General features: G+C 40.4%; 1 protein-coding gene across 4 annotated transcripts in view; it reads right to left on the bottom strand.

Moving 5' to 3' along the window:
- Positions 1-4,003: 4,003 nt before the first annotated feature.
- Positions 4,004-16,501, bottom strand: part of PLCB1 (phospholipase C beta 1) — a 289,951-nt gene continuing 277,453 nt past the window's right edge. Inside the window, exon 30 of one of the 4 annotated variants that reach the window (XM_014966416.1) lies at positions 4,004-4,501. In XM_014966416.1, the coding sequence (XP_014821902.1) occupies positions 4,277-4,501 (225 nt within the window). In that variant the 3' untranslated portion in view covers positions 4,004-4,276. Of the gene's footprint in view, positions 4,508-16,501 lie in introns of all 4 variants that reach the window. The other 3 variants (XM_014966415.1, XM_014966418.1, XM_014966417.1) reach the window with 3 other exon arrangements.

Below are 16,501 nucleotides of genomic sequence, written 5' to 3'. Positions count from 1 at the left end.
CCAAGGGAACCAAGGGTTGTTTCCCGATCCTTCCCATGGCCTCCTGGCTTTTCCCCCTGTGCTTGCCATCACCGTCTCCCCCTCGTCCTCCTCAAATTCTCCCCACTGCTCTGCCTCCCTGCCCCGCAGTCCCATCTGCCTCCCCTCGCTTGCCTCGCTACACCATGGGCAGCTCGCTAACGGGGCCTCCGCAACCCCGCTCTTCATTTCACACCCCACTGCTCCTCCTTTGGGAAGGGAACGTGCCTGGTTTTCTTTTCTTTCACTCGTGCCTTCCCCCCTCCCCCATTTTGTCCTAGTCTTACTCTGTCAAATTCACAGCTCGGCTTTCCACTCTGTTCTTCCCTTCCTTGCCTGCTTTTACCCTCTGCCATGTCCATCCCCCTCGTCAGACCCCATTTCCCCACATCTCTCCTAGGGAGCAATTGGAGTCTAGCTGCCTTGGAGACTATTTATTTTAATAGGTATATCCCTCAGTACACTGGATTAATATACCTGCTTATCTTTTCTCCCAGAGATAATTTTTTACATTGTAAATTAAATAGGGGAAGGAAAGTCAAAAGCCAAAGGAATATATTTATTTTTCAGTGCTCTCAGTGGAAGGCCCCTGCAAAGGTGCATTTCACAGCACATATATAATTGCTTAGATGATTAGTGAAACAGCTGGGGCAGGGGAAGAGAAGAAAGGCTGCTGTAATTTGTCAAAGCAGTTTAAGGGTATGGCTGAAAATCACACAATTGCTGTTGTACAAAAGCCTGTCCTGTAAACCAATAAATTTTCTTACCGGTGCATCAGCTGCCATGCACTTTTTTGGTTTCCCGTTGTCCTTCCCAGAAACAAAGGGGACAGGGTAAGGGCTTCGAGGTCAGTAAGGTCTCCTGAGTCCACTGAGGCTTTAAAGTCAATGAACAGAGGAAACAACCGTCTTGTGTTAAGAAATTTTTATTTGTCCTTTGGATCTGTAATGTAAGCACATAAAATTACAAGTGGAAGAAACATCATGCCACAAAATTGCATAGAATTTTTACAAAAATGTGAATTATGCCTCTGAAACAATCATAGATCGAGAAACCAAAAAATATATACATGTTAACTGAAATATTTCATCCTACTTTGAAAGCAAATCATCAAGGACTAATCAATCACAGACACTATTAATACAATGTACAAGAGCAACACTGATTTCAAAGAAAGGCAAGCAATGATGTCCCTTTAGTTATCTTTTAGTGAATGTTTAGCTAATACATGAGCATTAATTAACATAATTATGAACATGTTAAATCTAAAATGTCTGGCCTTCATTAGAATTTTTAAAATTCTGTTTATACTGCCAAAACCAAGCTATTTTCAGTAGTGTAAAGATATCTGAAGTGCACGACCTAGTTTAATATAGACAGCTCTATTCTATACAGCAGAAAGTCCACGATACAGCATTTCCACACATTCAACACGGAACAAGGCAAATACATAAAAGGCACAAGACTTGCACATCATAAAGACCCTTTTTTCATTATCTTACTCTAGTTCAAGTAATATCAATATTAAATGATATCTGTTTTCACTGAAATAGTTTGAACAATGCAAGATGTACAGTATTACACACTACCTTACACCTGCAGAAAGTGGCACTGTACAGATATAAAAAAAAGTGAGTACAGGAAATGATCAAATACAAACGTACTGTAAAATGACTACAGCTCATAGTATATTTAATCCATCCAGTATATTTCTTTATTTTTAAATATAAATAAAAGATTAATTGGTATTTGCCCAAGTTGCTTTGAAGACTCTGGTGAAGTCCTGGCTCCGCTGAAGTCCAGGGGAACATAGCGCTGAAATTCAAAGGAGCTAAGATTCTACCAGAAAGCCTGCACTGTACAATGGTTTTTATAATGCAATAGTCTTAAGTTTTATAGTGAACACTGCTATCTGTTTTGGGTTTTTTTTAAATAATTTAGACAATATGTCATTTTTACTTTATAAAAGGCAGCATTACATGTTGACTCTCTATGTTTTTAATGAGTGATTTAGATTGATTTCAAAGTGCAAAACAAGGATTAACAGAGGATTCACCTTTCCTAGCATTAAGATGAAAGTCAGATTTTTGAATTTCACATTCACTAATTTCATCATCATAAACCAGAATAGTTTAATCCAAAATATGACCTCCAAACAATGTGCAATTTTTCTTTCTTTCTGCTTTAAGTTTAAAAAAGAAACATCAAAATACTGTTTGTTTTCCAAGATTTGAACTTATATATACAAACCATTAGTTAACTGAAAACCTAAGCTTGATTTGTATTTTATTGCTTAAATTTAAATAAAATAAGTTACTTTAAAGTACTAAAATCCTGAGGGAAGGGAAGTAGAGTAACTTAGTTGTTACGATGTATTAAAATGCCTCCCTATGTAATCGACTGCTTTCTCTGATTGCTTGTTAATATCAAGTAAGGCCCCGATCTCACAAACATTTATGTGAATGTTATTCCCCAGAAGAGTTGCGCTGAGCCTGGTGCTGTGTAGGAAAAGTCATTTATGTGAGTTTGCAGGATCAAGCCTCTTAACACAAATCTCTGTCTTTTGAGCGAGTTGACCCTTTGCCCTAAGATGCCTCTTCACCACGGCTGAGGGAAAGGCCTTTAGTGTTAGGCATTGGCTTGGGTACAAATCAGAATCTGTCTGTAATGTTTCATGGTTCCTCCTTCTGTTAGAATGGGAATCCAGGGAATAGCATTTCTTTACCTCTTCAAATATCCTGACTTTCACAAAGTCTCTCTGTCATCTGATACAAATTTCTCAAAATGTGCTGTTACTTCTCTCATGCATATCATACAGTACATTAATTTTGATTGTTCTTATTTTAAGAAGTCAGTTAAACAGATTAATATACGTTTTTTAAATAACAGTGATCAGGTTTTTATATTTTGCTTTTAAATTTCAGACCTTAGTAAAACTGAACCTCAGACTAAAAAATAATGGAAGATTCTGTTAAATTTCAAATACTGTAGTCCTAAACATTTTATAATCCTATCAAATTCAGTAAGCTTAAAATATGATACTTAAAATCAATACTTTTGTGTCTGCAAAATATATATCAAATTTATATTCTAAATCTACTGTGATTTACAACACTAACACCACAAAAAGAATTTTATGATTTGATGACTATTTTATAGCAGTATAACCCAGATGTTAGCTTTCATAAAGATTCTCTCTATTCACGTATCCCTGAAACATTTCATTTGGCCAAAAGACCCCGCTGACTTCAAATAGAAACATGCCGTGTGTGTATATAGACGGATGTGTGTGCACATATAGCGCTATATATATATATATACAAACATATATGCACTCACACAGTGTAACAAACACAGACGTACACAGACACCAACATTCTCCAGGCAGAGTTCTTCTCTTTGTTTTCCTCTTGTCCCCACAGTTCCAAGAATTTTCAGCAGCAAATATATTTCTTTCTGTGTGATAAACATAATATCAAGACAGCAAGCCACCAGTGCTTGCAAAGCTAAAAAGGATTAAAGGTTTCAGTGCAAATGTAAAATGATGGTACAGCTGTCAAGGTGCAGTTATAAAGAAGGAAACAAATATGATTAAGTACTGTTATAATATTCTCTAGGATCTGGATTAGTTTGGAGCACTTTGCACTGGCACTTCAAAAGGAAATCTGCACACATTTGTCTCTGTACAATACACTGGTCTTCATTAAACATTCTTAACAGTGAACATGGCCAGAAAATTACCCAACGGCTGTTGTCTTATAAAATTTGATTTGAATGGGAAAACTAAAGACAAACCAGACAATTAGGGATAAAATGAAGACCTTCTAGAACGGCAGATAAGGGGACTGGTTGGAAAATATAAATATGCACAAATCAACCAGTCTGGATGATGTATGTCCTGAAGTGCAATGGAAATTAACTCATAAACTGATTGCATTACTATTTCCTATCTTTTAAGTCACAGAGGAGAGGGAGGTACTAGTAAATTGGCAAAAAAAAAAAAAAAAAAGGAGAGGATGGTTAATATATTAATTTTCCCATTACAGCTGCACTAAGCTTTAGAATAATAATAAGATGAAGAATGAGAATGAAGACCTTTGCACGATACTTTTTATAAAATGTTCTTTTTGGGAAATGTGCACTTGAATGCAGATTCCTCCTGCCTCCCGAAGCTCTTCAGCGGCAGCTCACATCGGGAGAAGGGAGATGGGCAGCTGGGGAGCGGTGCGCCCTGGCGCACTGATTGTTGCTTGGGCAGTTAAAAAGTAGTATCAAATACTTTTTCTGGATTCTCTTCTTCCAATTCCTCTTCACTTTGCAGAGGTTTATGATTTGATTTTCCACTGTCAGATGCCAGGGAAGAGGGGGCAGAACTGTGGTCTCCATCTTCGCTGATTTTCCCTTTCATGGCTTCCTGTACAAACTCCAGAATTTCCAAGGGCAGTCTTTTGAATTTGTCTTGATACTCCTGATCAAGTTCCACCTGCAACTACAACAAAAGAAACAAGCTGTCTTCAGATGTATCTAACGTGACCAGTGCTACAGTATGGGGAACGCACCACACGAGGCGGAGGGGGGGGAGGGATTGATAATGCATTTTTGCATGATTCAAGAATGTATTCCTTTCTTTTCCATATTAGCACCACACATTCAACACGCCTATTGATTTCCATGCAGTTGTTGCAAAGCTGAAGGAATGTGCGGCCATTTGTGCTTAAGGCTGGTTTTGGGTACTATCCTTGGGTACCCAAATCCTTAAAAGATATGTGGATTTAACTGTATTTGTGTCCATACTCCCACTGGCTTTCACAAGACCTGACTCAAGTGCAGTATGGATCACAGACAAGCCTTTGAAAAAGCAAGGCCTTAATTAAGCAAGTCACACGTTAATCACACCGCTAACATTGCTCTGAAAACAATATAATAACTTCTGCCAGATTTCTTGGGTTGGAGAAACCATTAGGAAAAAGTCAGTTGACGAAGGGAGTCAGAGAGGGAAAAGAAGTTAAATTACATTTCTTAGGGCTAGATCATGGAAAGTTACATTATCTGATTAATGCAGTATGTGTCTTGGACATTACTGGGGAAAAAGTGTCATATCATCAACAGGATGCAAAAGGCATGCAGAAAGAAATCTGGCTATCGGTCTTCAGGAAGCTGTGGGCCCTTTCCCAGTATTTATTTGTACAGCCTTTGTTTTTAGTGCCCATATTAGGATCTGCATGATCCATTATTTAAAAAACATTAATGTGCATGAAGGTTTCAACTGAAGACAAAGCCAATGTTTTCATCATGACCAGTATGAGCACAGCAGGAAGCAAAAGGGGCAAGTTCCAAAGCCAAACCCGCTCTGTCTGTCCATCCATCCAACCATCATTCCATCCATTCACCCACCTTCTTAAAAAGAGGGAGTCAGTCAGGTTCTGCTAACTGTAGCTGCAGCAGTTTCTGTGTCACAACAGTTTCTTTGGCATTGTATTTTGAGCTATATTTTTTCCAGGATGCGTAAAGGTTCTATGAATTCTGATCCTTCAGCTCTATGCTCTAGTCTATCCTGTCTAGCTTCAAGTCTCCTTCACCCCATTGTGACGGCTCTCAACATGTAATAAAAATTTGCCCTCAAACATTAGGACCTATACTACTCTTAACATCCCTGGACGGTCCACAGTATGTGACTTTACCACTAACCCTCCCTCTGAGCCCTTCCAATCCCATTCCCCGCTTCTGTCCTGGTTTTCATCCTGCATCTCTGATTTTATTTTTGTGAAGCCTCTTCTGCTTTCTCCTCATGTGCAAATCAACGTCCTTAGCTCACCTGGTCTAGTTCTACATTCCTTAATTAGACAAATTTTGCAGCTTTTCTTCCTCAGGATCTACAATCTAGCTTTTTCCTTGTGTTTCTCCTGCTAAAGCCCCTTTCCTGCCTTGTTTCTGGCAATTTTCCTGCTGCCCCAGCCTCAGTTTCCCAACTCGGTGTGTCACTGCTGACAAACACCAAGTCTGAGGCACAAAGGGTTGCAGTTAAATACACCCTGCCTCTTAAATACATATTTGTATCAACTATTAGACAATCACTACCATAGCACCCTTTTTTCATTTAAAGCCCCTTTTTCCCTTTTTTTTCTTTTTTCCCTGAACTTCCTTTGTTTTCTGGCTTTATACCTAGATACAATTTTTTTAGGGGATTTTCCTTTTGTCTCCAATTTGATAACGCTTCCCAGAGTACACGTATGATGAGAGGAACAGTGCTGCATTTCCCTACCTCACTGTCATACACGGAGTTACTGAATTTGTAAATTTTGGGCACCTCAGATATAGAAGGAGGTATGTAAAATCAAAAGTCAGAGAAAGTCTCCTGGCTCTCAACTACCTTCAGAACCTTGATTTGCTTAATTAGGTTTAAGAGCAATAGAAATATTTTCAATCCCTTAGAAAGTGAACATTATCTGAACCCAGTGCAACCATAAGCATGTTGTTAGATAGCAGTTGTGTCTAATATTCAGCTCCTAAAGCTCCTCCAGTGGATAATCCCACCTAAGTCAAGTGTTTAATAGAAATGACATGAATCTGGAGCTATCTCTCTGTCTTCACTGTCTCCAGGGACAGTCTATACAGATATCTAATCATGACAAGGTTGAAGTTAGTTGAGAAGGAGCAGACAGTAGACAAGGAGGGTTGATTAAAACTGCAGCAGTGTGTAAAAATTAGCTTGCTTTTTGATTTCGTAGGCGCTGCCGGTCCTTCCCCTTCCTCAGAGCCCATTCCCTGGCCCTCAAGCTACGACATCCCACTGCCAGACCTGGCCCCTCAGTGAAGTCTTCCTCAGCGAGCCTGGTGCTTGCAAACCCACGATAGTCTCCCAGTACATTGCCCATGTTTCTCCTTAAACCACCAGCCCCAGGCACAACAGTGGCAAAGAACTGTGGGGCAGGGTTAAAGAAACAAGTTGCCTGCTTAAAACCAGCTGGCTCAAAAAAACTAGCTGGTGTTTTTTGGTTTGTTTGTTGTTTTTTTTTCCAAAACCCTTAGTATCCTCTATTAGACAATGATAACCATATTCTGTGGCTTTACAGGGACATTACAGCCCATTCACTAATAGAAAGCTGCCCTCCCATGTAGTCATGTCTGTCTTTTATTTGGCTTGCTGATGGCACGACAAAGTGCCATATCAGTGTGTGTGTGTAAGTTAAAATCTCTCTGCACAACCAGCACCCCACCAGTCTCCAGCACTGCGTGGCCTTACCTTTCAGTTTGCTGTCCCCTTGGGGTGCTTCCCACCACAAGTCCATCTACCCTGATTTCTCTGCTCTCTAGCTGCTAAACAAGGTGACCTACACTTGCTTTTAGGTTTCTGAAGCCAGACAAGGGGGGGAAAATGAGAATGATGATTAGACGGGCAGATCATTATCTGGACCACTGTTCCCACTAACACATAACAACCTTCTTCCTTCTGTTATCTTACTATCTGCCCTCTTATAGATCCTCTGTCCTTTCTTTAACTCCCAACAAAAATGACTTATTAATGTCACCTCCATGCAGCTTCAGTACCCCACAAGGGGTTGGAAACATTATTTCTTGTTCAGGTAAATCACACTCCCATGTATTTTACTTAGAGGCAATGAGTTAATACTTTAGAACTTGGAGCCATCATTAACATGCTTGCCACCGGGTCCTTGGGGACAGGAGACGAATGTGTTAGTCACTCTTGACAGCTGTGGTCAGAAGCTCTAGCTCTTGAATGTATGCTTCCTTTTATTTTTTGCACAACAGTGCTAGTTAAAAAACATCAGCTGATACATCAGCTGTACAAAACAGGCAAGTACCACTCTTATATCTCCAAATGACAGAAGAGAAATTAAGCTTAGGTAGGGATCAAAGCTCAGCAGGTGCCATCCTGAGCTGCCTCTGGTTTGGAAGGGCTCTCCTCCACTCCATTTATATGATCGCTCGTCAGATTAGACACACACTAGCACAGGCTTGGAACAGGCTGTGGAGCACTGGGCCGCCAAGCTGTCCAGCTCAAAATAACAGTAGAATTGGTGGGGCTTCCTTTGCGACTGTCCTGCCTCTGTTCGCTATACCCGACACAGGCTTCCACAGGGAAGCCGTGCCTGTGGCGCCCTTTGACTTCAGCCAGCCGTTAGGCAGCGTGGGCGACTCCTGCCCTGGGACCAACACCACCATATCCTTTGACTCTTGACTACACCCAACACAGCCCCAACCTTCGCCATGGAAAATGAGCGGGGCTTTACATGACTAAGCCTACGCGCAGCGAGCAGGGCTCCCGGCAGCCAGCCAGCTGCCCAGCTGATCGGCTCACATTCCCTCTCAATTCAAAGGGCTCTTCCGCATCCTCGGCTACAACCACTTTCCAAAAAGGGTCATCGCTCAGAGAAAAGGCCTCAGCAACCCTTCCTTGGAATGTGGGAGGGGAAAACCAATATGGTCATTCAGCTTAAAGCAAAGAAAATGTACTCAGAAAAGAAAACGGATGGTATTATTAAAACTATTTATAGCATTTATACCTAGCTGTTATTATTAAAACTACCAAAATAACATAGCATAGCGTAGTATTTAAATAGTGACCAGAGCATTAAAAAAAGTAACTGATCAATAAAGAATTACACAAGCAGAAATTGTGGTTTCAGACTATCCTGATCAAGCCCCTGTAGACTTTTGCATACTTGTAATGTGATCTAATGAACTTCTGTTTCTACCAAGAACAAAAATAAAACGATCACATGAAAAATGCTATGTGCTGCCAACACAAGTTATTATGAAGTTCACATAGAGTGTTTAGGTTAAAAAAAATTAAAAAAATAAATGTTGAACCCCTTAATCCTTAAATATTCCACATTTATGGTGTTTCATATTATCTTGTCCCTGATTTTAAGCTTCAAATACTGAACTCCTCTCCCTTCTTGCTACCTGAAATACATCTCCTCCCTCTTTCCTGCCGCAGAATCTTTTATTTTTTGCCATTTCAGGATTGTTTTAAGATAACTGTGAATAAACAACCAAGCTGGGCTAATGAGATACAAGAATCTAATAATGAGCTACCAGAAGTTTCAGATGTAGAGCAAAGTTAAGAAAAGTTTTTCAGTAGCTGAACCCATGGGAAGCAGGTATCTGCACAAACATAAATGGCAACCACGTTTAGGATCTCAGGTGTCAGGAGCAAAGACTTTGCTGTATGCATTAAAAACAACAAGTGGACTAAAACGTGACCCTGTCCCACACACAGCAAGTTTGGGAATGCCTCTTTGGGCTGGTGCTGTTGCCAGCCTCTTTGAAAGTCTACTGCCTCCCTGGCTTGAAGACACAAGGCGGATACGCAGCTGGCCGCTGCAGAGCACTGCTTCCATCTGACCTCCTCCCCCTCACTTTAGCATCCCAAGGGAAAGGGAAATCGGGGGGGAAACCATATCCAACCCGTCTCCCTTCCTGCCACAGCAACACCTTTGAAGCTGTTAATGTGAACACTGCTGCTCCTTCCCATCGTACCTTAAACACGGCGTTTCGGAAGTTAGTCATGAAAGTGGTTTTCAAACAATTTTCTCCTCTCTTCCTTCCCCATACAACTTGAGATACTGCACAGTGGTGTGACCATCACATCCTGGTCAGCATCATTCTCCTGATATAAGATCCCATGCCAAAAGCAATTCTCTGATGCAAAACCAACCCACTTCCACATGGACTGGGATTCATTCCAACTCACATCTTTTTTTAAAATGTATTTTCAACTCAAAAATAATGCAAGGGTCACTACTTAAAAAGTATCTAAAGAATTACACTTCAAGCAAAAATGTTTTGATAAAGTTCTGTATGGAATACAACTGGTTACAAATTTTAGTGAAAAAAAACCCCACCAAAATGCAGTTTTGTTGAATGAAAAACACTCATTACAGCCGTATTTGTTTTCATTAAGTTCTTTCACTGCAAAAATTTGATATGACTCAAACTTTTTTAAGTCTCAGATTTTCGATTCCACTTGCAATTTTTCTGTAAGGCCAGTTTTTTTGAGTTTCATAGGATTTTTTATCCCTCCTTTCAAATATATTCCATTTTCCATGATTCATAAATACTTTGTTTCCCTGATCACACTCAGTTTTGCTCTGAATGATGCAGAGAATATGAATGAAAAATACTCTAAAAAATCCTGGCTCAATGATCCACGTAAAAGTGGACTCAGGGGACTAAACAGTTTGGTACCTCCAACAATGTTTGACATTTCCAACAGCAAACTCTTTTTTCTCAAGTTTTTAACAATATTTGAGATGTGAATCCAAATGTGAAAAATCTGTAAGTTGCATTATTTCCCCTTGAAGCAGAGGGCAGCAAAATATCAAAATAGTGACCTTTTTTTGGTATTTGGTTATTGTATTTACTCACCAGTTGTAGTGGGTTACTAATTTGTATCCATAATTACCATGGCACTACCCATGTGCAGTATATTATTTAATTCCCTATAAACACTACCTGTTCTTTTTGTTTTTCTGATGAGAAAACCAACTGCATTCATTGCTTCTGTGCAATTTCACCAGAATGTATTTCAACAAGAGGCAGTAACTGGTTACTACACGATTCGTACCAAAAGGGGGACTGCAACCTCTACAGGATATTTCTGTTTAGCAGAGCTCGCATTTTCCTTTTCCCATTTTATTGGAAGTGTTTATTGTCTTAACACCAGTGACACCGATCTTCTCACTGGTCACTGAAAGCTTACTGCAACAGAAATACTCATCTGTGATTGTGGCCCCTTTCTCACTCCTCCCCTGTTTCTCTAAATCTGCTAAAGGTCCAAACAGTGATTTTTCTTCCTGCAAATGTTTGACCCATGTGCCTAATGATAATTTTGAATTTGGGGGCTTTTAAGACTGCATCAGACAACAAATATGCATAATGTCAGCGACCTCAATTTAGCTTCCAAAATAGCACATAGAGGACTCCCATATTAAGGGTACAGAGAGCAAGCAAGCTGCTGTTCTGCTGCTTTTCATTTTCAGAGCTTACTTAATTAGAAAGTCATTCTGGAGGGATACAGCATTAAAAGACATAGGAGTAGCGAGAATTGTTAAAAGCAGATGGAGGCTCAATAACAGGGAGAGTGAAATTGAGGAACAGAGCTCAGGGATCAAGTGATTTATAGGCAGCAATTTTTGTTTAATTGGAAACAGAAGGAGTTTCTTATTAAGGACCGTGTTATTCTTTCCACTAAGCAGATTTCTGCTGGGAAGGCAAAGGAGTAACCACTGCTTAGTTGTCCTTGCACCTCATGGCCACGGTCCCTCTGCAGCACTCAGCCTGCTGGGGTGGGCTGCAGAAGACGGTGACTTGAGGAGAGGGTGATGGGTTTGAGGAGAACCTGGTATTCCTCTTTCCAAAAGCTCTGCCATGTGGAAGAATGGCCCAAAGAAAGCAGCTGGGAAATATGGTTTCTTGGGAAGCTGTTATCCAGGCCTGGGAAAGGAGTTAGCATCTCTTTGTGTGCAGAGAGCACCTATGTGCTCTCTTTTTCTGTTTCTCCCAGTGACTGCAAGCAAGTGCAAAAAGGAACATGCCACCGTGTTAACATTTGGTCTTAACGTAGCTACCCCTAGACAATATAGCCAAGCGGGAAATTAAACTGTTCAGGTTCATAAGATACTGGACTGTGGAATCATTACAGGAAATCTAAGGACACTCGGTATCAGAGATGGCGCAGGGAACAGCACTGAACTAGGTAAATGACAGCCAGAGTGGGAAATGCTTTTACACTGACTGGAAAGCTCCCATTAACAATTCCTGTCCTCAGACGAGGACATCTCGGTCTCGATGCATGCCTGTCACTGCATTTTCAAATAATGGTTACTTTTCAGACCGTGACACACATGAGAGACACCAAATCCAGGACTTTCTCTCCACCAGCCCCATCCCACACCCTTTGTCTCCCAGATGAAGTTCCCCTAGTCCTTCACACAAGGTGTAAAACACCAAGCTGATATTCCAACCTGCAAGGTCTCCATGCTGTTCCTCAAACCAGGGGCGCTTGTGCAGGAGTTGTATTTTTGACTGATCCACTACTGTCATCCCTGCCTTCCTACGTCAACAGGTTGCACAGTCCACATGCTCTCCAGAAATCGCCCCAAGATGGGCTTGAAAACATCACTGTAACACATGAAGCATGTCACAACCCAAGCAGTCTAGAAACTGTGTACTAAGTTATATTCCCTTATTCATATACTCCTCCTTTGACTCCCCCTGTTATCTTCCACGTTTCAGCTTCACATCTTTTCCTATTAAAGCAAAGGTGATTTGCTATGCCTCCCTAATGTACAACAAGTCCCCATGTCAATGAGTCCTTTAATATCTGCTGTCTCAAGGCATTAGACTGTAACCTTAGGGCCTTCATCAATATGTGTCTCCACCTTTATTAACTGCAACCTCAATTAAACCAATGGGAGTATGAGGAAACCTGGGACCTGGGCTCCTAGATTTTAACACTCTCATAAACTTGTATATTTTTTCTGCATAATAAACCAGCATCTATTCCAAGAGCTAATTAACAAATAAATTTTTAAGTGATGAGATGCCCATCAGCGTTGCCCAGGTTATACATATATTATATATACATATGCCTCTACTGTACCTCTGCTGAAAACTTTTAAGTTAGAGAAGCTCCTTACAGCAAAAGCCTAAACTGTTGATTTTTTCCTACTGGCAGTTGTATCATTAGTAGTAATTTCAGATCTCTTGCATTTTCTTTAAAGAGAGAGCTTTGTACTGAATTCTATGGGAGGATTTTCTTCACAATAACTTTTGTTTCCCATTTCTTCATCAGTACAGCAGTTTATTCTCATGCAAAGCCCTGTTCTGTGCCTTGTAAGCTGTATACTTGGAATCACTCTGCTTTCTGAAGACTATTTTGTGTAATTGTTTCCTTTTGTGGATAAAATGCTTTCTTAAGCTGTCAACTGTTTTTCTGATGATTCTATAAATACGTGACCTATGCATCTCATGATGCATACGAATAAGGATAATTTGAGCTGGTATGAATGGGAAAAAAATCGCCTTTCCATGAGCATGTATAACATTTTAAGACTAGATTCTGCTCTTTTTCATTATCACTGGAGAAAGTTAGCTTCACTGTAAGCAAAAGAGAATCTGCTCAGTTTCAATGCAGTAAATCCAGAGAAACTCCACTGAAGTCTCATCTATCATCAGATACTGGCCTTAGTTTATTGGGGTGGATCCAGGATAAATAACTCCAGTGACATAGCTCAAATAGAGCTTCTTAACTGGTCCTTTTACAAAGTGCCGTCCACATTTTGGATACTGTCTTCAAAACAACCAATTAAAAAAATCAGTGCACCTTCTAATGAGTGATTTTTTTCACTTCCACGATGCCTCCAAGGCACCCTGCAAACAGGCAGCTGACTGTCCAACAGCACAGGCCTTGGAAGAGTGGCAGTATTGTAACTCTCAGCTCAAGAGGTCAAAACAGTCCCTTGGAAACTCCTTTTAAGTGACATCCTGAGGTTATAACAGCAACAATATATTCCAGAAATACTTCAAATCCCGGGTGGACCAGAGAAGGCGGGACTCTTAGAGCTGCGCAGCACCACAGCAGCTGAGCAGGATGTCTCCAGGGGGCCCTGGAATCCATGGGGCCACTTATGTAAATTGTGTTTTGCCTAAAAGTGGTGCTGTCCTGCAGAGGAAGAGATTCTGGCTATTACTGAAAGAGGGCAGAGACAAGAAATAAAAGCTTCAGGTGCTTAAGGCCTCCTGTGTAAAGGCCCAGGAGCTGATGAAGTACAGATCTGAAAAAAATGTGGTAAAACTCCCACCACAGCTTTTGAATCCTTGCCTAAAAGGAACTCTGAATACAGTTTAACAAAGTGTTTTTCAGTCTCTCATCCACCTTGCTAATAGATAATTATAGTGTCACCTGTGTCTGACTCTTGGCAGGACATCTCTAACAGGTGCCATCAGTATTGCAGAATATTCCCTCCAAGCAAAGAGATTTCTTCTCAAATATGACGATGAAAAGGAAATAAATAACCTATTTCTCTGTCTGTCTCTAGTGGCATCACTCAATGGAAAAGGAACAGAGTCATCCTGTGATTAAGTCTGGCACCTTCTTTCACTGTGATATCCCACTCTGCCCTTCCTGCTCAGCCCAGACTCTCAAGCCTGTTTTGAGTAATAAGAGCTCCTAACATACACTGAAGTCAGTGTATCTTGAGACAGCATGTTTCTTAAGGTACATGCTCACTATAATTTCCACGTCATTGATAATTGTCAGGGAATTGTATGGAGGTTTAGAAGAAAGCCATCAGTAGTTCAAAAAATAATGACAGTGATAAAGCCTTATGCTGCACTTTGAAGTTCACCTTGCACTGACTATACAGCTTCACATCAGAAAGACTCTGCAGGATGGAGCCTCATTGAAAAGTCTGCTTGGAAAATTAGTGAGCAGTCAGTCCTTCTGTTAATATCCCGTTAAAAATTAATGTTTTTAGACTAGAAAGCAAGCACTCTCTGAATCAAGATCAAAGCCTTAGAAGTTTCTTTGAAAATCTTTTCAAGTAGTTGCAGTTCTATAATCCCTTCTAACAACGAAGGCTATTCCAAAATATTTCCCAAGTCATTAACAACATCAATCTGGCTTCCTCTTTATTGTTAGGAAAGATGAGTCAATTTAGTGACCGACCCATTATTTTCTAACATAACAAGCTAATGAAAAAACCTGGCAGAAGTTTAACAGCAGAGACAGAGCTACTGTCCCTCATTTTCTCAATTCCAGAAATGATGGTTCAGTATTTTGGCCATTGTACTTCCAAGTGCCAGGAAAGTTTTGAGGCTGAGTTTAACAATGACAAAAATCTGGGACTCGATTCAAATTTCTATATTGATGTATATGTTCATTATTGTATAATGAACATCAAATGGAGATGTATCATTGCTACTAAGGACACAGACTGTGATACTGTTTATGGCTGCTCTGTCTTTATATATTATTACTATCTTCACATCTCTCTATTTCCACCTTTATTCCATCCATGTATCTACCCCTTCTTGTTGTTTCGTGTTGTATTACACAATACCCTTTTGGTTTTTTGACTTAAGGAGCAAAATTAGTGTGGAATTTTAACTGCGACTCTTTAAAAACTTCATAGCTTAATGTAAGAATGGCACTGCCCAGAGGTTCAACCTCATTAAAAATAGCCTGAAGGGTTTTACTTCCCAATACTACAGTGAACTTAAAAGGAAAAAAACCCCCTCCTCTTCTTCTCTGTACTGCTATTACTGGATTAAGTAGTACTATGAAATGGGAGGTTAATGGAGCCATCCTCATGATTAAGTTCAAGGGATTAGTATTTCAGTTCAGTTGTTTTTTATTTAAACATTGTTTCCAAAGGTCATATTAACGCTGACTACTGCAAACTTGGGCAACTTTCTAATTACCCATCAAGTTTAAATGAACCATGCACAAAACCTTACTTCAGTGATGTTCAGCAAGCATCCTGCAATGCAAAAATTGACATATAAGGTAACTTCATAAAGCTAAATAAACAAGACAAGCTTTGCTGTGCAGAGTAGCTTGAACTCTGCCTGTTAAAGGGCACACCCAAAGCTCACTTAAGTCCACAAGAAAACTGTAATTGACTTTGATGGGTTTTGAATCTGGAGCACTGGCAACAAGCACAAACTAACCAGGTCAAATGAAGGAACCACTGGCACAAAATGGTATGAAGTGCATACTTCTTCCCCAGCAGAGATCAGGAGGTAATCTGACTCATAAAGAAGTGCAAAAGGTTTGTTTTTTGCAGGTTTTGCAGAGGTTCATGATTTTCAACTGTCTAGTCTTAGCAATTTAGGGAAACTGCAAAGCACGAAAGAGCCTAGGAAACAGGACCAGGTTGCTGCTTAAAATCCAAGCTTGCTTCAACAGACAGGTAGAGAGAACAAATTCCCACAGAGAATGTCAGATGCCATTCTCATGCCCAGACCTGCCTGCCCTTCTGTCTCTTTGTGTACAACCTGATGTGGGTTTCTCTTCTGAGGTCCATGATGAAGGGAAACCTCTGAAGGCATTTTGCTCTCTTAATGCTTAATATGGGTAAAGGACTACCACCCTGAGCGTGCTGCAGCCCAACCAGCCAGCACAGATCCTAAGGTCAGCTCTTCTCAGGTGTGGTGGAATATGTTCAGGGAGCTATGGTGACAGAAAACAGGCGTGTCACAGTGCTTGTGTGTCTAAGTCTGCACTATGGTACAGTCTTCAGCTTGCTGTGGAGCTGGACATCTTAAAGTCCTCTTGAACAAATCTCTTCATCATATTACCAATAGCAGAGTTGGGTTTTGTGGTCAGACCTTCCTGTTGCTAGGAAAAGGGATATGCAAATTCCCTAAAAGCCAGCAGAGGCAGGAAAATAAGAGATACTACAACTTAAAACTACTGCAGTTCCTTCCCCACTGATCTCAGTGGGCCACAGCA

The sequence above is a fragment of the Calidris pugnax genome, unplaced genomic scaffold, assembly GCF_001431845.1.
Source record: "Calidris pugnax isolate Ruff unplaced genomic scaffold, ASM143184v1 scaffold31, whole genome shotgun sequence".
Classification (NCBI taxonomy): Eukaryota; Metazoa; Chordata; class Aves; order Charadriiformes; family Scolopacidae; genus Calidris; species Calidris pugnax.
Note: the sequence above shows the minus strand (reverse complement) of the source record. Positions and strands in the feature narration are given on the sequence as shown.